The 26,479-nt window shown below is 34.9% G+C and overlaps 1 protein-coding gene across 3 annotated transcripts in view; it reads left to right on the forward strand.

Moving 5' to 3' along the window:
* The window catches only part of SATB2 (SATB homeobox 2), a 167,642-nt gene extending 141,760 nt beyond the window's left edge, over positions 1–25,882 (forward strand). For 2 of the 3 annotated variants that reach the window (XM_070732092.1, XM_070732094.1), the window contains one exon: positions 22,638–25,882. In XM_070732092.1, the coding sequence (XP_070588193.1) occupies positions 22,638–23,096 (459 nt within the window). In that variant the 3' untranslated portion in view covers positions 23,097–25,882. The remainder of the gene's footprint in view (positions 1–22,637) is intronic. The other variant, XM_070732093.1, reaches the window with a different exon arrangement.
* The last annotated feature ends 597 nt before the right edge of the window (positions 25,883–26,479 follow it).

A 26,479-nucleotide genomic window follows, 5' to 3' on the forward strand; every position in this document is an offset into this window, starting at 1 on the left:
TTGTTCTTACTTGAATTCGTTTTTTAAAACTGAGGTACAGGGGCAGCAAGGGGGCGGTACCTAATTAATATGATAATTATATTAATTTATAACTCAGTCCCTACCAATAAGACTCGAGCTAAACCCATACTGGACTCTCCTTCCAGGACCTGGAGAAGACCGTTCAGGTGAGTACAACGGTTCTTTTCTGAAATGATATAGGGTTATCTCTTGAGCAGGGAGTTGGACTAGGAGACCTCCAAGGTCCACAATACAACTGTATTGTTCTGTTATGTTCTTGGCTTGGCATGCCAGTTAGGATGATGTGACATGGGGATACTGCAACATGAATAGTTGCTGAACAAATGGTCAGTCAGCAAGGACTGCCTGCACATATGTGTGCATGTACATACACACTCACACTGATACACACATTAGTGTATTGTCCCGAAAGCTATTAAGGAAGAGAGAAGGAAATGCTCTGCCAGAGTCACTTGCTTGTGACATGAGTGGCTCTGTAAGTTAGGTAAATATGTGGGCTGAAAGGGAAAAATTTATCACTGACTAAAAAATGTTGTTTTGTTGACTTGGTGAATCAAGGCTTTTGACTATTGAGTGTTGGAATGATTAAATCCGAGTCTACGGCATACAAATCTAATAAATAAATAAATAAACCAGATGCATTTTATAGTGAAATGGCTATTTTGAAAAGCTCATGAAATCTTTGATTCCATTTTTTGTTAAGCTATCAATCAGAATGTTCTAGGAAGGGGAGAAAAAGCTGTAAGTGGAATGCAGTCCTATATTGCGGATCGCTATTTACAAATTATAGCCCTAACATTCAGTGGCTGAATGGCAAATCCAGAAAAATTTAAGAAAATAGCATTGCTAAGCTTTTTAATCTTCCCCAAAACTTGCAAAAATATAAAAAAGTAGCTCAACATTTTAGCCCCCCCCCCCCAAATAATCACATTGAATTATTGCTAAGCTCTTTGCGATCATTGGCATTTAAAAAATAAATAAGGATACAGCCTCTTCGAATCATAAAAATAGTTACCACAGTTTTGTTGCACATTAATCTCTTGCAAGATTAATGTATTTATTTATTAATAGAGTTGAAAGGGACCGTTAGGTCATCGAATCCAACCCCCTGCCTGAGCAGGAAACCCTACAGCACCCCAGCCAAAACAAAAAAATAAAACAAAAATATTCTCAAATGCATTAACATTATCTACCTGCTTTTAAAACTTTTTATTTCAAGAAAAGAAAATTAATTCTATGCATAAATTAGCCAAATAAAGCAGTAGAAGTGAGAAATTTTTCTGCAAAATTGGAGTTTCTATTGATGTTTCTATTTCCTTGTATAATGCTATTTTAAATGAGGAAATAGAGACATCCAGTTTTGCAGAAAAAATTCTCACCAATATATTATAATGGAAGTATATTGGAAAATATTAGGGCATATACATACAGAATAAACGGGAAAACCCTAGAAATTACCATTAAACATGAATCATAGCTATTTCCCTTTCAAAATGGCATTAGTATACTATAAACCCATTGCAGGGAATGTCAAAAGCATTCAGGTAATGTTATAGAACTAAATTCATTGAAAGATTAAAGTGAATTGTACAATTTTTGTAGCATACCGAAGGCATAGTAGACTTTTGCTAAGGAATGCAAATACTTTAAATAATGTAATTGTATTGGTTGCCTGCAAAGTACAATACAATATTATTCGACTCAGGAAAACTGTATTGACAATCTTGAGTGATGTTAGCTAATGTGATACGTGCTTCTCTGTGTAATGTAGTAGAATCTATTTGCAAAATACGCAATATGATTTGAGTGGATATGCTGAGTCAGTAAATATGTGCTAAACCAACATCCTTTGTATATATCACAACCTCATTATACTTATTCTCTATCTTTCATCAACATTTAGTTTGATAGTCTCTTCTGAAACAAAGTTCTTATGGATTTGTATTTTAGTTCACTGGTTTGTGCAACCCTGTGTCTCACATTGCTTTTTCAATTCTGTTAAACAATTTGAAGAGCAACAAATAGCACTAAAATTGCATATACAATATGCTTAACAAAGTGGTAAGATAATCTCTGTGATAATTCTAAATATTTGATTTTGCAACAATTGTTCTAAATTCCCCAATTCTTATGCCAGAAAGTTTAGTTTAGAAATTTTCCTGCTATATCAATGGATTGCATTTCTGATCTATACCTATACTTTACTTTGTTCTTTTAAAAGTTATCCCATGATGAAGAATAATACTATAAAAACCCTCAGCAGTAAAATGTTAATAAAAATAAATAAAATCAGTAAAATAATTGGAGACAGAGAGAAAATAGAGGGACATGCACATTTCAAATAATGAAACAATGAATGTATTTGTATAAGAATGTATATCAGTGTGCACATCTATTAGCGCTGTACTTCTCTTAATAGCGTATGCCTAGTGCCAACCAAAATTAGCTCAGTTGGTCATGCAGAATTAATTTCCAGAACTCCTCCAAACGAATAGATTATCTAAATTTACTTAAGTCTGGTTTCAGGTCTGAGTTTGTAAATGAGACAACTATTTTATAGCAATTTACATTAGTATATTTTCTTCTTTTATATTATTCATTTGTTCAATATTATTTAATATTTACATGAAACTACTGAGAAAAGATAACCTAGGATATGGGACTTTTCTACCCAGTTATACATTTGACATGAAGTTTGATGTCACTTATTACATGGATAACTGATCTTTTGAATCTATGACTAAAGGCAATACTGGGCTGGATGAAGGCTAATAAATTGAGAAGTCAGGCAAAATCCTGGATTCCCAGGAGTCAGATTCTGGAATTACAATTCTACCTGTTTGGCATGAACTAACTCTTCCACTCTGAGAAACATAATAATTTGGATTTCATTTTGCTGCTTTTTCCTAAGGCAATGGCTAATAGCGTTACTTTCATTGGTATCCCTCTGCTATTATTCCTTAAGTCATAGCGTTTCATTTGGCCATAGTGACACATGTATTAGCTATAATTAATTTGAAGTACTACAGTGTATTAAGTTTTGCATCACTTTTGCAAAGTTTTAAAAAACTGAAACTGATCCAAATTGGTCCAAACTGTCAATATCACATTGCATGTTCCCTGCAAGACATTCTTTGGCTACCAGCTTATTTCAAGATATAATTCAATCCAAACCAGCCATGGAATTATTCCCACAAATGATTGGTTTAGGAGATATCCAGTACAGTACAGAGATGGTTTCCTCCTGGTTTGGGCTGGTTCTATAGAATCACTGGTTCTATAGAACCAGTAGTAACATGGTTGCCTGGATCGCTAGAACCGGCAGTGACCCAGACATGCCACGCCCTTGAGCTGGTTCTCTCAGCACACCATAAGCACCACCATCTTGTTTTTTGCTTCTGCGCATCTGCATAAGCTTTGCTTCAGCACTGCGCATGTGCATGCACCCATGCATCGCGTCCCTGAGCAAACCAGCAGTGAAGAAAACAGGAACCGACCTCTGATCCAGTAGCATTATTAACTTCAACAGTTATATCAATAGGAGTGGGAGTAAACTCACCTATTCCGGTAAGTCAGAAACGGAAGACTAAACCCAGAATTTATCTCTAGTACTGTATACTAAAAGGCAGGGAAACTCTGCAGGTATATAAGAAGCCAATTTTTGTATGAAAAGGAACTCCAAATCAAATCCAAATGTTACATCATAATAATCCTGGTGGTGCAGTGATTAAACTGCAGTATTGTAGGCAAACTCTGCCTATAGCCTGGAGTTCAATCCTGACTGAGCTCAAAGTCACTCAGTCTTCCATCTTTCCAAGGTCATTAAAATGAGGATCTAGATTGTAGGGGGCAATATGCAAATGCTTACATTGTGAACTGCCCAGGGAGTGCTGTAAAGCACTATGAGATGGAATATAAGATTAAAAGCTATTATTATTGCTAAAACTGTCTGGACAATGCTGAAGTTTTTACACAAGTGCCAAATCAGGAGACTCAGGTCAGAAAGTGCCCCACTAGTTACGGTGACAGATTTTTCAACTTTCATGAATACATCTGGAAGTGATGATGTGGCCAGACAAAATCTGCAAGGAAGTCTGAACTTCTCTTTCAAGGACATATAGTCAGAAGGAACAGATTCAGTATACTTATATGAAACATAACCTCAGGCATTGTGAAAATTGACATGGAAAAAAATATTTCCGAATTTTCAAAGAGGAAAAGACCTGAGTGGCTTTCAGGCAAGCTATGATGAGTAAAGAAAGTCAGAAGATTAAAGCTTTGGGCAACAAAGAAGATGCAAGATGAATACACAGAGAGACTTCCTATGCCAGGCAAAAAAAGGCAAAGACTGTCACTGTTTCTAAAAGAGCCAAATATGAAAAACACTATGGTTTATAGACTAGAGGAAGATAAAAGGATGCATATTGTCTCCATATCTTTCGAACCTATATAGAAAAAGTAAGACTGATAAGAGATAAGCCGAAATCAGAATACCAGTAATAATTTGGAGATATCCAGAAGAAACTACTTGGTTAGTCAAAAGTGAGGACTTAACATAATAATCACACAACTAAAAAGTTTAAAAATTGGTTAATACAATATTTAAAGTTTATATTGCTTAATGTCAGTATGCTTACTGAATATACCAACTGATCACAAAATTGAAAATGGTCAATATTGGTTTTACTGAATTTTTTAAAAAGCATATATTTTTTGGCTTTCTTAGATTCAAGAATGAGAATGATCAGTTGTTGAAGAGAAATTAAAAAAGAGGCTATTCCTAAGGAGGAAGGCAAATACAAAATTACAAAGGGCATTTATATGACAAAAAGGATAAATTATAATTGAAACTATTGGTTCTCCATTGTAGTTGCGGGATAGTCCAGGAATGGGTTGCTATAGTCTGATTTGCCTAAATACTGAGCAGTGATGGGCTCCTACGGGAATGGTCAGGAACGCAGTTCCGGTAGCAAAATTTGGAGCTCCACCCCAAAGCAACCAATTTGCACTGAAAGATGTTGAAACAAAATGCATAAGCCACACCCACAGTGTGGTAGTAAAATTTTTGGTAGCCCATCACTGATACTGAGTCATATGTCATATTCATTATCAAGCTACATAACACCAGCAATATCAGCAGCCCATGGGGAAGTAGAGTTTGCTGGCTGTTTATATGTGGTAGCTTGCCTACTAGCTTTCATTGGGGTATATTTTCTTTTTTGATTGTTTTCTGAGCGGAGGATTGTTTCTTCATTGGTCTTATTTATATGGTATTTATTCCTTCTTATCTGCATTTTGTTTAATAGGTGTGTGATGAAGAATGATGTAATTAGTTCTGTTTGCCTCTTTCTTCAATTCAAAAAAGAGGTCAAAGAAAGGTTCTAGTCTAATTTCAAGCACAAAAGTTCACTGTTCACTATTCTAAAGTTTAAATAATTTGTCTTACTTTTTTAAAAATCTACTAGAAATATATGGTTTATGTTGGATAGGTTTAGGCATGGGTGCAAAATATTTTAAGCTAACCTATGAGAAGGGTTGGGAGAGAAACAGCTGAAAGATCTTGCCATATTAGCAGGTATAATACTGTATGTATCAGTTTGCAAACAGCCTTTTAGACAGAAGACTTCTGACAGTTATCTGATTTATACAGATGAGTTTATATGATCCAGAGTAAATCATCTAAAATTAAGCCAAAAATACATTCTTTTTTTATACATTGTGTAAATGCCTGAGATTCCAAGTACCGTATATACTCGAGTATAAGCCGAGTTTTTCAGCCCCAAAAATGGGCTGAAAAACCCGACCTCGGCTTATACTCGGGTCACCACAAGAGGGCACCAGGTCACCACAAGAGGGCGCACCGCGGGAGCCCGGCAGACATTGCTGGCTTGGGCGGGTGTGGGAAAGGGCAAAGTGCGGCGGCAAAGGGTGCTCCAAGCGAAGTGGCTGTGGCAAGAGTGGGGCAATTGCCTCTTCTCCCCAGCTCTAGCAAAGACGCCAGACAACTGCAAGAGGGAAAAAAGGTGATGGGAAGCTGGTGAGGTGGGGGGGGGGACTCATGAAGCAGGAATCCACCCCCGAGCTCGCTGGCTTCCCCTCGCCTTTTTCCCCTTGCACGCCATTGGGGCAGTCGCGGGGAAGAAGAGAGAGAGGGTGCGTGCGTGCGCCCTTTCTCTCTCCCCCCTCCACCTCGCCGGCTTCCCCTCGCCTTTTCCCCCTTGCACGCCATCGGGGCAGTCGCGGGGAAGAAGAGAGGGTGCGTGCGTGCGCCCTTTCTCTCTTCCCCCCCCTCCACCTCGCCGGCTTCCCCTCGCCTTTTTCTCCTCGCACGCCATCGGGGCAGTCGCGGGGAAGAAGAGAGAGAGGGTGCGTGCGTGCGCCCTTTCTCTCTCCCTCCCTCCACCTCGCCAGCTTCCCCTCGCCTTTTTCTCCTCGCACGCAGCTGCCCTACCCTTCCCACAGCTGCGTCACTCGGAGCCCCCTTTTACTTCCCTCTTGGAGCTCCTGTCGGCATCTTGCAGCTGCCTTCCCTTCTCCGGGTCCAGCAAAGTTGCCAGCCAACTGCTCCGACGGCGTGCGAGAGGGGAAAAACGATGGGAAGTCGGGGGGGGATTCCTGCTTCATGAGTCCCCCCCCCCCCGACCTCACCAGCTTCGCATCGTCTGTTCCTCTCTCGCACGCCGTCGGAGCAGTTGGCTGGCAACTTTGCTGGACCCGGAGAAGGGAAGGTAGCTGCAAGACGCCGACAGGAGCTCCAAGAGGGAAGTAAAAGGGGGCTCCGAGTGACGCGGCTGTGGGAAGGGTAGGGCAGCTACCTTCCCTTCCCCGGGTCCAGCAAAGTTGCCAGCCAACTGCTCCGACGGCGTGCGAGAGGGGAAAAGACGATGCGAAGCTGGTGAGATCGGGGGGGGGGACTCATGAAGCAGGAATCCCCCCCCCGACCTCACCGGCTTTTCCCCTCTCGCACGCCGTCGGAGCAGTTGGCTGGCAACTTTGCTGGTGCCGGGGAAAGGAGGCAACTCACCCTTCCCACAGCCGCTTCACGGTGTTTCGAAAGACAAGTTCTCTGAACAGCGTCATTTAAAATAGCCCGTCGAAGCCGTACATCCAGGAGACCAGCCTGTCGGAAAAAATCCACCTTGCCAAAACCGCACCGCACGTGTTTGTGGTTCACCAGGTGCAGTTTGGCTCCTGTTCTCTCCTTTAGCAATTATTTCAGTTCCCCATTTGAGCAAAGGGCTTAACCCTGCTGTTCTGTTTAAGAAAAGTAACAAATCTTATGTTCCCGGGTCACCCTGACCCGGACCGAAAACTTCATTTGCAGTGCTTATGTTTGGTCTTTTTGAAAGCTTTTTTCACTTGGAAAGTAGTCTGAACATTTCTGCACACAATGATATGAAAATTGAAATGAAAAAAGTAAATCTTATTGGTTTATTTTGCGGATATAATGCACGCCCCCCCTGTTTTTGTGAAATTTTTTTCAATTTATGGATAGTTTTGCTTGCAAAATGCATTCTATTTTACTAAAGTTGGTATGGGATTGGTAGCTTGAACATTTCTGAACATAATGATATGAAAATTGAACTGGAAAAATTGATGCATATTGGTTTATTTTGCACATAAAGTATGCCTCAATTATTTCAATTTATATAAACATTATGCTGTTAATTTCAAACTTACATACTTTTTTTTAGTAAAATGGATTTGTTTCATAAAATTAGTTCTCTGGCTACAATGTGGTTGATTTTCAAAAGGATATTCCAAATATTTCTAGACAAATATGTATAAACAGTGACAATAATGGCACACAGCAAGGCCGAGGGGGGGTGGCCCTTTTGTGGCAAAAATAAACCAATAAGAACCATTTTTTTCAGTTCATTTATATTTTTCTTATATTCAGAAATGTTCAATTTAGTATATCAAACCTTTTGGGGGAAAATTCCTTAGGGATTTGTAGCCTTAAAAAATAGAAATTGACACGAAATTAAAAAAGGATGGGGAGAGGGGCTTTTTGATCAAAATAAAAATATAAGTCTCAATTTTTCCAGTTCAATTTTCATATCATTATGTTCATAAATGTTCAAACTAGTTTTCCAGTTGAAAAAGTTTTCAAAAAGATCAAATTCAAGTACCTAAAAAAAATATTTTTGGTCCGGTCACATACGAACAGAAACAGATTCAAAGTTATGATTTTTTTTTGCCAGAAAACAATTAGCCACCACCCCAAAAATATTTTTTGATGATCAGCATTGTTAAATTGAGTAAATGAATGCCTAAGATTTTAAAGAATATTTCGGATTTGGAGCATAAAAAAATAAAAAGTGAAAATGGTTGCAAGCAGCCAAGGGGGGGGGGAGGCCTTATTTCTGATGTTAAAAAACCAATAAGAATCATTTTTTTCAGTTCCTTTATATTTTTCTTATATTCAGAAATGTTCAAGCTACCAATCCCACACCAACTTTAGTAAAATAGAATGCATTTTGCAAGCAAAACTATCCATAAATTGAAAATTTTTTCACAAAAACGGGGGGGGCGTGCATTATATCCGCAAAATAAACCAATAAGATTTACTTTTTTCATTTCAATTTTCATATCATTGTGTGCAGAAATGTTCAGACTACTTTCCAAGTGAAGAAAGCTTTCAAAAAGACCAAACATAAGCACTGCAAATGAAGAGTTTTCGGTCCGGGTCAGGGTGACCCAGGAACATAAGATTTGTAACTTTTTTTGCCCAGCAAAAACTAAGCCCCCCACCCCCCAAAAAAAATTCTCATAGAGAGAACCCCTGAAATGATGAACCAGCATGAAATTTCAAGTTTCAGATATGCAGGGAAAATTTTTTGCAGGGACTCAAACTTGGCTTCGGGTCACATACGACCCGAACAGAACAGCAGGGATCATTAAGGCATAATAGATGAGTCTGCATATTTTTCTCCAGCTAAATGTGGTTGCTTCATTGTAAACTCTGGGCCGGTGAGAATTACAATCACTTGGCTTCAACTTTTACAATCTTGGAGGCTCAGCCTGGCTTTGGAAGAAACTGGTGAACTTAGCTTCTTGTCATTATTATTATTTATTTTTATTATTATTTATTAGATTTGTATGCAGCCCCTCTCTGTAGACTCATTAGTAGACCATGTGGCTGACATAGACAAAATATAGCAGCAACAGCAACAACAAAAACAACAACAAAATCAACAAACAACAATAACAGAGTTGGAGGTCATGCTGATAACCTCACAGCAGCTAATGCTGAAGCTCTTCTTTGGATACAGATTTATTTATCTATCTATCTATCTATCTATCTATCTATCTATCTATCTATCTATCTATCTATCTATCTATCTATCTAATTGGATTTGTATGCCATCCCTCTCCAAGGACTCAGGGTGGCTCACAGCATATATATAAACAGAACAATAATTTAAATCCAATTAATGATGAGATGAGAAGGAATCCAGTTTGGAAGGATTTTAACTCTTAGGTTTTAGCTTTGTTGCTGATTGAGCTACTTTTTTTACTTTTTAATTCATTGTTAATATTGTTAATTTGTTTACACTGTTTTAAATTTACTGAGCTAATTTACTGGTTTTCTTTAAAATAAATATTCTAAAACATGTAATCTACTGATGTCTCAATTAATGTAATTTTATTGGTTTCCATTTTTATAAGTTACCAGTAGCCACTGCATTTTCTTACCTCGGCTTATACTCGGGTCAATAAGTTTTCCCAGTTTTTGTGGCAAAAACTGGTGCCTCGGCTTATACTCGGGTCGGCTTATACTCGAGTATACACGGTATATCATGCAGTGGACAGAGTGTCTTTAAATACAATATTTAAATTCATAATGTTACTATTTTCCAAGTTACCCAAATTTGCCCTTGAGAATCAAAACATTACAGAAATCCCAGCATGCTTTGTTTGCATTACAATTTATAAAACAGTTTTAGAATATACTGCGCAGGAAACTATTACATAGTTAAAACCTGGGGGAGGGGGGGAGGGAACTAGGCAACAGAATAAATTGCTAATTAAAGACAGAGCCGTTATAGTTATACATTTAGCTTAATATTGTCTAATATTTTCCAGTGTGTATGACTCATTCTTGAGAGTTAGGGAGATACAAACATCCTCTTTCTTTAGGAATATCCTGTTATATGTTGCATACTGTTTACCTACCTTAAAAAAAATTAGATGCTTTCTCAAATACTATGAATCTGTCTTCCCCACTGGTTATAGTATAGTATGTTTTTGCCTTTAATGGGTTGGTCTAGTTTAAATATTTTGAGAGAGAGATTATTAGGCCTCAGACGTTTATAGTAATTTTAATATAGGAGATGCATAAAATCAAATATAACTCTCAAACAATTGAATTCCCAGCTTTTGGAATTTGTTGCTTCACTATAAAGAAATGTATGCCTATGTGGTTCACATTTAATGAATGTTTGACTACAATATACTGTATTTAGTAAGTATAAGTATACATTTTACACAGTAAAGAGAGGCTTAGAATATTTGTTCCTGCAAGATATGCACATACTGTATATTGACAAAAACAATAAGCTGCAAATTACAAGCACTGAGACTATATATATATTTGACTTTGACACACTCAGTAGAGTTTATGATACTTATTACAATTGCAGTAGAAAGCCAGAAGTTTATTGTTGAAAGGAAACATAACTGTTTGTGCTTAATATGGATATCAGTTGTTACAAATTTTTATTAAGAATATGGATACAATTGTGATATAACCCAGATGGAAGGGAGACATCCTTAGTTATCTTTAATATTTTTATTATTTTATTATATCCAGAAAAAAATAAAATATTTCCAGGCAAGAAATATTTTGTCATTTTTGAAATTGTTCCATGTTTTTTCTCACAGAGTTCACATAGTTTCTGTGAGAATTTTTTGATATATTTAAATAAAACTCTGAAAGTTTCATGATAAATTTTCAATAATATGATTTTTCTTCAATTAGAGATATTGAGTGTAGAACCTGTCATATTAAAGTTTATATCAGATACTATTAACTAATTCAAATGAAACAACATTGCCATAAGATTGTCTCTCATGCTGTTCTTTTATTCACTTAGTGCTATGAATTAAAGACAGAGAAAGTAGCATAGAAAAATTGCATTTTCTCTTAAGGTTCCCCAGGTTACCTCACATGCACTGCTAGAATTTCCTCAAACTCTTCCTAGTTGATACATGTCAGAGGGTTTACAAAATGTCAGCTTTCGCATTAAAGAGCATTAAAGGAAAGTAAATACAGAATTTATACATATAGTTTTCCTTTTGTACTTTTTAGAAATACATGATTTGAGTTATGGATAAGACATCAATCAAATTTTCGCTATAAAGTATAGTAATACTGTATATAGTTTAAGAAATATATATTTAGAGAGGAATATTTTACAATAAAATAAGTTTGAAAGAATGTATTCATGAAAATTTTAAATAAATATGCTGGATTGTTACAAAATGGAAAAAATATGAATGAACATATCCTGGAAATCTGTTTCTATATTTAACATAAAACTGTAACTTATTTGGTTTCAGTTTCCCAACATCCACAGCCATTCATTTCTAGAAAACTACTGGAGTCCAAATATGAATGAAGTAGCAGTTTTAAACAAGAAAAGCAAGTATTTGCAAATACTTGAAAGCTACTTTATTTTCTGAATGAATCATAGGAGAAAGAAAAAATAGAGGCTTAATTATATAGCTCTAGTACAGGATAATCATACATTTTCTGGATGTCCCAAGGGAGATTGGAAAAATCAGACAAAGTGTAAAGTAGAAAGTGGTAAAAAAAATTGCAATAAAATAATTATCATATTACTATTTTAGTAGTTAATGGTAAGTGTACATTTTATATAAAATTTTTTGTAAGTGTACATTTTATATAAAATCAGTCATCTTAATTTTTTTAATTAGCATGGTTTGAGTGCTTTAATAATTCAATAACATATTGGAATAGTTATTTATAATTGCTAGTGGAAGTTTATTGCTTTCTTTTAAAACAGGAAAAGTACATTTTTTCCAGATTTCTTTTTAATAAAACATGATTTTAAAATGCTAGATCTTTTCAACAGCTATATTTTTATTGAATAACATGATTTTTCTGTTCAATATGTCAGTGGAAAAAAACTCCAAACTAATTGGAGTTGCTTCTTAATTGATATGCACAATAAAAGTTTTTGGAGAAAGAGGGCATTTGTCTTTGTGAAACAGAATTTTAAAATTTCTGTATTTTCTCTTTGGCATCAGTTATCTCTTGGAAAAAATATTCCATAGAATATTTTTCGTTAGGCTAGCATTCTGCTTTGAATTTAGAATTACTCTTGAAACCCCCCACCCCCAAGATTGCAGTCTAACCTTTCAGTTGTCATTCACTTTGTTTTTCAAAGCATAATCTTCAGTCCTTATTCCTTTTCTATTTCCTTGCAGATAGTGATTGCATACTATAGTCATGACTGAAATGGGCTATATGTTATGAGAGAGTCTACATGCTTAGGCTTTTCGTGCAGGTAGTATATTGAATACAAAAGTCAAGGTGCGGTAGTTAGAAAGCATTATGCTGGAAATTGGGAATTCTAGTCCCATTTTAGACTCAAAGTGATCCGAGAGATCTTGAACCAGTCACTCTCTCAAAACCCTAAAAAGCAGACAAGGGCAAACCACTTCTGGGAAAAAAAACTTACAAAGAAAATTGCAAGGATTTTTCCAGGGAATCTTGGACCTAATTGACTGCAACAACAACAACAACAACAAAAATTAAATGTGCACAGAGCAGAGGATACATTATTCAATGATAAACTTTGAACTTTGATTGATAAAGTACAGGACTTTCTTACTGAAAAAAATAAGAGAAAAAGACCAGTATTAATCTATTTGTTGCAACAAGGAAGGATAGCGTGGCATTTTAGCCAGAGTATTTTATACTTCGCCAGTTTGTCTTTTGGCATTGCACAGAATGCCTAGAAATTGTATGAAATATTACCCATTTTATTTGTTTGTTTATTTGTTTTACTGGTTTGTTTGATTGATTGGGTTTCTATGCCGCCCCTCTCCGAAGACTCTACTTTGACATCTCATTTTTGGCATTCTATAGATTTCACAGGCATTCTTTAAAATGTCTAATTTCACACATTGACATATGTACACCATTTTCTATATAAAATCTTGTATTATGTAAAATAATTGTATTTGCTTTCATTGCTACATTTTCTAATAGTTACAGTATAATGCTGTAAGATGCTGAACAAATCATTGACTTTTGTGCTTTTTTTTAGTGATAAAATGAGCAAGAACTAAGTGACAGACTACATAGAACAAAATTGTTTTCCTCATATATTTTGGTTGCCTATGATTTAGTAAAATTTTATATAAGGCAGTACAAGTCATTCATTATAAATGTGGAAAACCATAAAAATAGGGTATATAATCTGAGATGGAAAAATTACTACTTTTGTTTACTGTAGAATTACAGCTATTCTGTCAGCAGAAAATTATTAGTTATTTTAGGTAATGAATACTTTAGTAAATGTATTGGATAACATTTACCTGCTTCAATTGAGTTCCATTCCAGTTTAGAAGCTCCACCTAGGAACAGACCTTTTGCTTGGAAATATTAGAAATAATTACTTGGAAATATTAGAAATAGTCATACTCACCCCGTATTTCCAACACTGCTAGTTTCATTTCAAACTGTTGTTAAGCTATTGGGATCAGTGGTGGATTGCTCCTGGTTCAGGCCAATTCTAAGAACCAGTAGTGCCAGTGGTGGGTTCCTACCGGTGCAATCCAGAGAGCCTCATCAATAGGAACCCACTGATGATGCAATTTTCAGCTATTTTTTTTTCTGGCGTCTCCTGAGAAGGAACTTCTCAGCTGTGCTTCAGATGAAGAATAAAGGTCAGCATTAAGACGAGGGCAGGCAGGAGGGCTTCTTCTGACACGGAGACACCAGAAAACCCCCCCATCATTAGTGGGTTCCTAGCAGTGCGGCATTCTGGACTGTACCAGTAGGAACCCACCACTGAGTAGCGCCGATGACGGGATCCTCAGCCCAGCTACCCGGGATGCAGAAGCATCACGTGGGAACGAGTGCATGCACTCCCTCCTACATGATGGGTTTTAGAACCCACTACTGTTTGGGTGTTTGTGTGCATGTGATTATATAAGAATATCAAGTTACATTGTTTGTAACTTGATATTCTTGTGTGTGTGTGTGTGTGTGTGTGTGTGTGTGTGTGTATTCCCTCCCTTTCTACTTTTATCTCAGGCAAAATGGTAGTAACTGAAATTTAGAACACGTGCTCTTCCATAATTGTTCAGGAAATCTTGGCTGATTTTGTCATCTATTTGATAATTGTTGAACTATTTTGTTGCAGTTAATTACTTAACTCTACCCACTCTTTAATTTTACAACCATGAGCTTACAGTGGTTTGCAGATCTTAAGATGCTACTTGATTAACCTTGAGTGCCTATTAATCATTAAAGAAAGTTTACCAGAATAATTATTTGCTTATTTATATCAACTATTTATTGAACAACAAATGCCTTTAATTGATTAAAACAGTTAAGAATAAATATTTCCATTTGTTCTTTAAAATATATTCACAAAAAGCCTTCCAACAGATAAATGATAAATATTTATTAGTATTTATTTTTTATTTTCTCTCGTTTACATAGAACTAATTTTCTGTCACTTTGAAAGAAAAAAAATATTTGCCTTCTGGGATTTAAAATTTGAAATAATTATCAATAAATATAACCAGTTCTGATAACATAACTGATTTAACTTGGCACTGTGACCTAGACTCACTGCTGCTGCGGATGCATAAATAATAATGGCCCTCCAAACCCTAGTTCCTGTTTGCTAAATATACTTGGCTAGCTTTGCATTGCTTGGTGCGCAATCATTAATGCGATTGTCTTTGACAGCATTTAATTAAAATGCTTTTTCTATTAAATTCATAAATACTTTTCTTTTTATATTTTTTTGAGATATTGAATGCCAAATATGTGAACATCCCCTTAAATAATTCTCTCTTGTAAATTGTTAATTAAATCTAACTTAGTATCTGCTTAATGTTGGTGGGAGAAATAAAAAATTAATACCCTGGAGTAAAACCAGCTTTTTCTTAGTAAATGTTTGTTTGATATAGATAGGTCTTTATCAAATTAAAAGAGCTAATTCGCAGATAATGGGAGTAAATATGTGTGTTCTTTCATCCAAACACCCCTAAATTTAGAGAGACAAAATGGTGGCAACTATGGCATGTAATGTAGCTCACTTTAAAGGAGAACAATGAAATTGCATTGGGTCAGTCTTAAAAATCCTGAATTATTTAAAACTTTTTAGAAGATGGAAATATCACTAAAATAACACTCACACTAAAATCAGTGTGATGTCTTTCAGGATCCCAGGTATCATTAAATTGTATCCTTCTTCCGTGGCTTATTTTTGCATATCTGTGGGAACGAGGGGAAAAGACTGAAAAAAACCAGAAGTGTAATATATGAGGTATGCTCACTTTTCTCCTGTATTTGCATCATAGTATTCCATGCACTTCCAACAACACACAGCTTACTGAGTGATCCCGCAAGTCTTGTTATCCTGTCAACTCTGCTGCTGAAAGCTTTTGAATCATATTTAAAGATTCACTTCTAAAATCATAGAAGATTCTATATAATCTATTCTTTTTTGTATTAGATAGTTCCTGAATTTACATAAACTCTAGAGCGCATATGTATCCTGAAGATCCCATGCTTAGATTGTAGATTGAGAAAGTAAAGGTTTATCTACTCACTTTTGAGTGAGGTGGAGCATTATCAATATAAAAAATTAGTACATAGATTGTAGATAGGAAAGACAGATTTCTAAGGATAGTCCCAGACATATTTATTGGTCTGTGCATTTTAGATAAGTATGTGGATTTCTATAATTTCATTGTGTCTTAATACTATATATCAACATTTATTGAGAGAGAGATGGGGAGCAGGAATAATTTAGCATTAGTAAATTATTGACATTTTAATGTCTTGGCACCTGGTAACCTATAAAGCTTAATAAACAGGAAACTGCTTAATATGGGAGCAGTCAATAGTATATTTAATCAGAATTCTTCAGTTAATTGCTAGTTGACCGTAGAGATTTCCTTTAGGAAACTATTTTCCCTTACCTGAGGACAACTAATAGGGCATTTAATTCTCAGGATATTATTACTGAGATGTGAAAACTGGATGTGAGAGTACAGTATAAACCCTTATATATAGTGCATAGGAAGTATTTTCTGGCAGAAGGAATGGTGATTTGAGACTGTTTATCACCCAAAAAGTTAAGTAGGAATAGATTTGCTAGATCTAGATACTAGAGAATTGCAGGTTGCCCTTGACTTAACCCTTCATTTAATGATGGTTTGGTTGTATGAAAGCCTTGAAAAAAGTGATTTATGATCTATTCTCAAGTTATGACTATCACATCAGTCCCACAATAATGGGATCACAATGTGAGTGTCTGGGAACCAGCTTGCAATTATGATGGTTACAACATCTTGCAGTCATATATATGATCATGATTGTCAACCTTCTCATCCTTCTTCTGGCAAGTCAAGTCAATTGGGGAAGCTGGATTCACTTAACTGCCATGTGATTCTCTTAACAATAGTAATTTGCTTACCAATCATGGTAAAAATTGTCATGAAATCAGATTTAATCCCATGATGACTTTCTTTACAACCAGACTAACTAATGACAGAAATTCTGGTTCCAATTTTGATCATAAGTCAAGGACTGTATGTTACTTTCAAATTTTATATAAATTATATAGGGGTCCAAAAATGACTTAATTTGTGGTGGGTTTGAATGACTTTAGACCTTCTTTGTGCTATTTTTTTTTAAAAAAAGTTCAAAGAAAGCAACATTTTAAAAGGAGGGGCATTTTAAATAAATAATCCCAACACAGAAATCTTCCACTGATGAAATTAAATTTATTGTATATGGTGAAATTAAATTTATTGTATATGATGAAATTCAATTTATTGTATATCACACTTTAGTTGTTCAATTTTCTATGATACCAGTACAGTATTTGTTTTCTGAAGCAATTATTTAACTAGCTTTTAAAAGGCAATACATGAGAAATGCCAGTAGCATTTTAGTTACAATATTAAAGGAAAGTTATATCTATCTATCAGACTTCCTACCATTTTACACGCTCATATTGATTTCTTTTGACACGGTCTTCATTTATTGAGTACTTTAACTCCCCTGCCCATAACAGTACATGCTGCTAGCAATTGTAAAAGGAAGCCAAGTTATATTAAACCTGCCTGAAGTCAAAATGTAATCTAACATCTGTAGTCTGTAATTTGTCATCACTTCATAGATAGGTTTTAGTTGCTGTTGTTGTTTAATAATGATTTGAATTTTCCTGCGACTGTAACCATAGGTTACTGTGTCATTCAAAAAAGTGATGGAACTAAATCATTGTATTTAATCTTGTTTTATTGCATCATTGTGTTAAACCATTGCTTCCAACTCCAAGAAAATAATCTTAGTATCCTTATGAAGTTTTAAATTATCAAATCAAAGGACAAAGGGCAAAATCAACTTTAACCACTTATTGAAAGAAAAAGCAAGCACAGGTGCAAGTGATCATGCTGTGCAATGTTCTAGGTATGTTCAGGAATAGAGCTTTCTATCAGCTTCTAGAGTTTTGGCAGGAGTGTCCATCTAATAAATCCAATGTTGATCCTATTGCTCATACAGTATTACAATTGCATTAAAAGTTGTAGAATATATACCAAAACATTATTGTTATTATTACCTTCATTCTATAATTTGTTGGCTACAGATAAGCTATAATATAATTATCCTAAAATATGTTTATAGAGCCTGCAAATTTTTGTTTTATGAGTATCTGTAAGCTGCAAAGCCTTCACTAGGCATTAAGGGAAAGTTGGAAATGACAGCATTTAAAACATGTTCTCTTATTTATTTTTCTATTTAAAATATTAATATGCTTTTTTCATAACATATCTCAATCTGATTTAACAATCAAATGTTAAAGCAATACTAAAGCACAGTAAGATAAAACAAGCAATCATCTAGCTGGTCTTGTAACTCAGGAGATGACTAGAACTCAAGGTCTCTTGGTTTCTTGATTGATGCTTTAACCACTACCTCAAACTGGCTCCTGGGTGTAATATTAGGAACCAGTTTGGGCTAGTGGTTAAATATGGGTATTCAGCAATAATCTTTTATGAAAAGAAGGGGATAAGGCTGTGAAAGATGGATTTTTCAAATATTTTTTAAAATAACATTCCTGCACTCCTTTCTGTATGTTTGTTCCCATCTAATCTGTTAACAAATTCTGGCTAAATAGTGACTGACTTCAGTAGATCCCATGAGAATGGGACTTGCTCCATAATGCTTCATAGTGTCTTTACAATCAATAAGGGAGCATAATACATACATCAACAAATGGAAGTTGTGATCAAGTCAAATAGCTTTCATGTCATACTTATAAATAATAATTACAGAAGTTACAGGCATTAATATGAACATACCTAATAAGTTTTGTATTTATAAAGATCTGTGAGAATTTAACATATGTACAAAACAGTACAAATTCTTTTTTAAAAAGGAAATAACAACCACGTTGTAAAAGAAAGAATGAAGCTACTTGGTGATGTAAACAATGTAAAATTGTGGCTCCTTTTTCCAGTCTTCTAAGAGAGTTCGTAAATGTAATAAAGGTAGTCTCTTTAAAAATTAGCCTTGAGGCTAGAGTTGGTAAAATTTGGGTTAGATTCTAACAGATTATACTGTAGTAAAGATTTTACTAATTAGAAAATAATATGGTTGGGAAGATTCTACTTGTTTCTTTTTCACACGCAGATAGCTTTTTAAGAATGAAAGAAGAGACTGTGCCATGCAAATATCAACTCTGTACTAAATATTTTTTATTAGCTATCAATAGCAGAGAAAATAAGTTATGGTGGATAAATAAATGGCAGTGACTCCAGCTATTTGCCAATCTTCTCACTGAGGAAGTTGAAAGATCTTTACCAGGAACTACAGATTTTCCAGGAATATAGTTTGAAACCACTGCCTTAGTTTATTACAACTAATACAGATCATTCCCATAATGATATACAACATTATATATTTTCCTAAATGTAATCATTCCATATCATACTTCCTTCCCTGCAGGCGTGTACTGTTATTTTTTACACATGGTTCCCAGCTGGATTTCATTGTGGCCTTCAAAACATATTGCAGTGTTGTATGATTTAATAGGAGTCACTTATCTTTTTAAAGTCAGCTTTCATCATATTAAGTGTCTGTATATTTTCTATCTGAATACGTTAATATCTTAAAAAGTGAAAATTAACACCTAAGAAAAGTCAATTTTTAATAAACCGAACAGTTTTATGCTTTGTTGTCTGTATACAAGTATGGTTGCAGTATTGCCTTAACATTAAAGTGGAAATGCATTAGAGAAACAGAAACATTTGAGACCTGTGGCTAGGGTAGAAAACATGTTTCAGTTCAGATCTGCAAAGAGATGGGAAATGATTTGAAGAAAAAATAGGAAGTCATTTCCAGATGGTCACAATTGCAGAGAAAACTCATGTGCTTAATGAAGGGGTAGAGGGAGGAGTGAAAGTAGAAAGCTTAAAATCAAAGCCATGTTTGAATTATAATCCTAAATTACTTAAAAATAAATGAAGAGAGTTGACCTATTTATAAACAATACATTGTATTTAAGTTACAGTCCGCTTTTATACAATTCTTTCAGGTTTTGCTGTTTATACTCAATCAATGACAACTTGTAGTGGATGCAAGATTCAATTCAGATACAACTGGCACTTTTGCTTCTTGTTTATACATGCTGTAAGAAATTTGACTTACTTTCCTTAATAACAATTCAGAATAATTGGTAACTCTGATTTAATAGAAGGCACCAAAAATACGTAAGTGATACCAAAAAGAATGGTAGACATTTTTCAGTCTGTAAGGCAAAATGGCTAGTTGAACCCTCATCTTTTATTCCACAACATTATATATTTCTTCTCTTTTAACAGGGGGAGGTGGCCTTGAAATTAACAGTCTACAAAATGGGGGTGGGAGAAACCCAACATGCTTAGATAAATAATTTTATGTTAAATTATTGCAACTACTGTTAAAAATATAAAACTTCAGTATAAGTTATCAAAGCTGGGAGGCTTATCAATTTTCATTCCTGAAATAGCCCTAGGCAATAATTGATTATCAGTTCTGATATTTTATTTTATCATCAATAACTGTGATGGTCTGAACTGTCATCTGCAGAAGTGAATAATTTTATTGAGGTTTGGGTTTCTGCCAGTCAAGTATAGAGAAAAATGCATGCTTTACTTGCTGTTGAAGCATTTTCACTTAACTTGGACTTTAAATACAGTTGAATAGAAATGGGGTGGAGGAGGAAGTATTTTAAATGCAGTCATGTGAAAAATAAATACACCCCATTGAGGCCTTCAGAAAGAAGATTATAGATGTCATGCCATTGCAGCAAGTTCACAGTTGCTAAAAGATCTTCAAGAATCCAGAATTTCATTACACGACCCACAGGTAGTTATTGCCACTAAAGATGTCACAGTGCATGTCTACTATTTAGATTTTACAAAGATAGGTTATTTTTATTTGCCATGCTGTCAGGGCTGTTCTTATTAGAGTTAGGGTTAGGGTCAGCTTGAGGGAGAGAAGGGGATAGGAGAGGAGAAGCTTCTGTGGAGCAAGTCTTAGAGAGAAAAGAGGAGAGGAGAGGCTGATCATAACTACTTATTAATTTTCAAGCTTTAAGTGTCAATTTATCACGCCCGATCTCAGTTTCGTAAGGAAGAACATGTATCCAGCTAGTTGTAAGGTAATTAACATATGTATACATTTTTTATACAGTACAATGAGGTGGTGATCCATCTTGAAATAGATACCATCTTTTCAGTTGATGATTAAGATTAGTGCTGCTTTGTTAAACTATGTCTTTGAAAAATTAGATTGATTTTAGGAGACTCTTTAAAAGAGTAAGCTGATTATCTGCCATTAAACTAATAGATCTTGTAACAAGTGCATTTGTTTTGAAAATAGGCTCCTATTTAGTCTTTTTATTGTTTATTTAACTAATGATCATAATATATAGCAACATAATTCTTCTGAGCAAATTAATTTTAGTAGATGATGTCAATTCCAATTATGAATAAAATAATTGTAATATACTTATTAAAGTTGAAGAGAATATGACCTACCTTGTAGCAACAATTGAATTTTAGAATTGAAATCTGCCTTCCAGCCTGCCTGTCTGCCTTCTTTCCTGATTCCCCATCTCTCTCTGCTTAATACATCACTGGATCATACATGGCGTGGGTGAAAAGTAATGTTGCAAAGCTTCTGGAATACTGTATTTATTTTCAGTTGTGACATTTTATCCCATTCTTATTACTGTTGTATTGCTTGATATAATAGCTCATAGGTTCTATAAAATATATTTTTCCTGTTTTCTGCATTGGTGATCACTAAATATTATCATAATTTGTTTTGTATATTTAAGAGCTGCAGACAGTGAAGGGCTACAAAAATTTTTTTACTATCACACTGTGGGCATGGCTTATGCAGGATGCCCTGCATTTTCTTTCAACTTTCAGTGCAAATTGGGTGCTCTGTGGTGGAACTCCATTTTCGCTACCCCACTGTGTGTCCCCCCTCCTGGTCCGGGCAGCAGCCCACCCCTGGCTGCAGAAGAAAAATTTATTTATTTATTTATTTATTATTTAGATTTGTATGCCGCCCCATTACTGTGAACAGTAATGAAAAATCCTGTACAATTGAACAATTTCACCATGTATCTGGTAAACAACTGAATTAAAAAGAAACCATGGAATGTTGTAGTTAGAATGTTCAGAGCTAACATGTCAACCTGATCACCACCAGGATCAGACAGAGGCAGTTTGTCTCTGGATACTGGTTGCTTATATCTTGTTTGAGGGCTTTCCATAAATTCGAATTCTGGAGCATTTTCTGTGATTTAGCACAGCTCTTTTTTACATTTATTCATATGCATATACAGTATACATCTAAATGAAAGCAAACAATGTATTGTGGTTCTTGTACCATTAATAGTATAAATGATAGAACAGCAAAACTGTCCTAGAATTTTAAGCTCAATGCCAAAGATCCATCTCTAGAACCAAAATCTATCTTTAGATTTAATTTTTAAGAACATCATGGAACTCGTCCTCCGACCAGGCAGAGCTGTGATAATTTCTTATTTTTTTTAATATGCTTTTCCTTCTAACTCAAGGCTTCATTTTTCTTATCCCATGTTTTTAATGAATATACTTGAGCTTTAAGTGTGAACTAGTAAGTCTTCATTTCATCAGCCTAACTAACTTCTTTCAATTCTCTCTGCTCATATTGCCCTACCGATAAAATGAATTCTTTTCTTAACATATAAATATTTGACTACCAGCGATAAATACAAAGATACCAATTTGATTCACAATGAGCCAGATTTGTGTGAACATAATTTTTATTAAATATATAAATCTCTTTTTTTTAGCAGGTACTTCATAGACAGCAATCTCAGCCACCAAAGGAAAACTCCCCACCAAGAGAAGAGGCTCCGCCCCCATCTGCAGAAGATGCATCTACAAAAAAGCCAAGATCCCGTACTAAGATTTCATTAGAAGCTTTGGGTATCCTTCAGAGTTTCATCCATGACGTTGGCCTTTATCCAGACCAGGAGGCCATCCACACTTTATCTGCCCAGTTGGATCTCCCCAAGCACACCATCATCAAATTCTTCCAGAACCAGCGTTACCACGTAAAGCATCATGGGAAACTAAAAGAGCATTTAGGTACAGTGGTGGATGTGGCAGAATATAAAGATGAAGAGCTGCTGACTGAGTCAGAGGAGAATGACAGTGAGGAGGGTTCTGAGGAAATGTACAAAGTGGAAACTGAAGAAGAGGATTCAGAAAAAAACAAAGCAACTACTTCAGAGACTGAGCAGAGATAATGTGAAAATATCACAGGCAAAGCAATACATGGTTCCAATTTTTTTTTTTGCTTCATTCAGAAAGAAAAGTGTTTTGGAATTTTCCAGCGTGCATAGAATATGTGCAAATTGAACAATTATTTTGCATAGCTCAATCAGACATTCCCTTGTAACAGGCACTTGAGTGTTACACTTTTTTATGTTTTATTGAGACAGTTAATTGTAATTCACATAGGATTACATCATTATTAATCTTGCACTTACGAAAGGATCCTCTAGTAAGCAAGTTACAGGAAGAAACAACTTATGAAGGAAACAATAACAGTGTGCAGGTGTGTGGTGTGTATATAATATGTACCACATGCAAGTTGATTTTATATATATATATATATACATACACACACACACACATATATATACACACACACATACATACATACATACATACATACATACATGCATATATATATACATATACATACATATATACACACACACACACACTCACATACATATATATGAAATCTGCATGGGATGTAACTGAACTTTACAATCAGAAAGTATAGACTGTGAAATCAGCTCGTTAAAAGATGAGTCTTGTTTATATAAACCACTTCACAATGAGTCGCTTTGGCTTTTAGATAAATTGCTGCCTGCTCTCAGGGTGTGGTTACTGTTTTGAATATCTATTTATTTTCTATGTTTATCCCTGATTTTTTAAATTATTAGTATGGCTTCCACTTTGGCAGCTTGAGGGGTAATTTTTTGAGGTATGCATTTTAAAAATCCTAAATCAACACTGCCAGAAATAATAAAACAGGGAGTGAGAAGATGAGGGACAAAATCAGGGCACCTTAAAAATAATTTTAAGCCAAGTAACTTCTAAACAAACTTTAGTACACAATGCACATTTAAATTCACAGAGCATGTTTTGTTCTATATTATTTCTGTAGCAAACAGATGGATTTTCATGGACTTTTCAGTGAAAGTTCGGTGCACAGTAGACATATCTCTTAATGAAGTCTTCATGAGCAGTTGCTTTACAAGATTTATTGTGTGGATTTTTATATTGAGCCACAGTTTATAGTGGTATTGTTTTTTGAATGCGCAAATCATCTACATTGTTGTTGCACCACTTTTTATTAATTTCAGTGAGACTTGTGCAGCTGCAGTTCCTCCCTTGCTCCTTTAGTTTTTGTCTGATATTGATGTTAGGAAAATTGTTGTTTATATATGTTGATGTTGCTTTTCAACAAAGATTTTACGAATGATTTTTTTAAAAAAGTGAATCTCCATTATTTTGGGCATGTTTGACATATTAGTCTGTCAAAGAGTCTGATAGTTCTCCAGCGCTGAATTTCCTTTCGTACTTCCTTTGTTTTCATTTTATTATTGCTGTACTACATTTGGAGCTTTGTGCATAAAGCTCATTATGTCAGTAAGACAAAACTTTCAGCCAGCAGTCTCCCAAGGTATGTTTTTCATGTAATGCGTGGCAAAGATTGTGGGAACAAATGTTCTTGCTGCACTTCTAGGCAGTGAGAAAAAGCCAAACAGTTTCTGTTTAGTCACTTGACTCTAATGGAAACTTTTTCGCAGTGACCTAGCATAGCAATTCCATTACATAAAGCAGAACTAATGCTGATTGACTCTTCAATAGTATAAGCATTAAAGCTGCAATCTACTATATTTTTCCAACCAATTTTTGAAGCCATGGTTCTGATACAAGCAGTGTTCAGTTCCTTGTCCATATTATATTTTTGAAAGGGTCTAGGTTGCTTTGCGGGCTTCTAACTTTCTTGACATGTGCTTTGTAACTTTTAACAAAGATCTCATGCAATATCACTTGGAAAACTATTTCATGTTCTTGCACAGGCGTTGTAATATATAACTGTTAATACTATTTATATATTTGAAAGGTATAAAAAGCAGTCATTAAAACAAACCTCTGTATAGATATTACTCAAACATTAACAGCGTAACAGGGAGATGACGTGTTGCAATACAAGCTAATTTTAGCTGCTCAGTAACCTCTAAAGTTTTTTTAAAGGGGCTTCTCCAAAATCAGTATTTAACATCAACAAATCTGTAGCTGTGTCCATTTTCTATATTCTTAAAAAATGCTGGCTTGCTAACTCTTCATACTTCATTTCTGTAGTATGCTGCAGCTTTAATCAAGATTTCAGAAGGCGCTGGTTTATGTTTTCCTTCAAATTATCTTTTTAGATTCTTCTCTGAAACACTCTTGCTCAAATCAGTACATATATGTAATATTGGTCAATCTCTCATAAGGTTATTCATCTCTTTGACGGCATCAGCATTGGTGTGTTTTTTTAAAAAAAAACAACAACACTTCAACCAAAAATTTAGTAGGTATTTTTTTCAATGCTGAATCTTGCCTTTTTATTTTAAATTTCACTGTCAATTTTGCAGTGATTCTTTTAAGTGAATCTGTGGGCATTTTCGCCTGTGGTCTTGCCAGAACTTTAGCGAATTACAATGCATATATGTCTATTTATTCAATATTCATCATATTATATCTATTTGGAAAAAGAATTTTTTCTTGTAGTGCCTCTTAACAAAGCACAATTTTCCGCCTTTTGTGAAGTAAGAGAAAACTAAAAAAAAAATGGTGTTATTGCGGTATCAACAATGTGAATGAGGATTACCATATTGTAAATGTTCTTTTTCCATGTAAATCAACTTGATCTTTGTTATCACTAAGTGATAATTAAATTTTAACTTATGTGCATTGTTAGTCTGTTAGAATTTTTTGGTTGTTAAAATTAAACACATTCAGTAAATGACATAATTTGTGAAATCATTATTGGGGGTACATCAGTTTTCCTTCCCATCTTCCTGAATTGATACAAAATCTGAAAAATGAAGAAAAAAACAATTTTATTTTACAAATATTGTACAAGATACAATAATTTAACTGTGGGTTTGGGGAGGTTGCCATAAGGGTTGCAGGTACTGAAGGTTAGATGTGTTTTTCCTCAATTATATCAAATTCTCAGAAATTGCTTAGACATGTCCTTTCAGTTTTCTTGGCAATTGTTTTTTCCAGAAGTGGTTTCTCATTGTCTCCATTCTAGGGTTAGGGAAAATAATTGGCCTCTTCAACTAATTTTTGCCTCATTCAACTAATTACAATCTCCATCTTTTCAGTATTACAGAAACAAAAGTTGGCTCAAAGAGCAATGTTACATTCAAACTTACATTTTATAAAAATAAATATATGCAACAGAAGTTAATGGTTGCATCTTTAATGGTTACATCACAAATGGGAAAAACAGTACAACAAACAAACGGACCTACGCAGAACTCCTCCTCTTTATCTTCTTTTCCTGTTAAATTTCAGTGACCACAAGGAAATGGCTCCTGGGGATCTTATTGCATCT

This window comes from Erythrolamprus reginae, chromosome 1, assembly GCF_031021105.1.
Source record: "Erythrolamprus reginae isolate rEryReg1 chromosome 1, rEryReg1.hap1, whole genome shotgun sequence".
Lineage (NCBI taxonomy): Eukaryota > Metazoa > Chordata > Lepidosauria > Squamata > Dipsadidae > Erythrolamprus > Erythrolamprus reginae.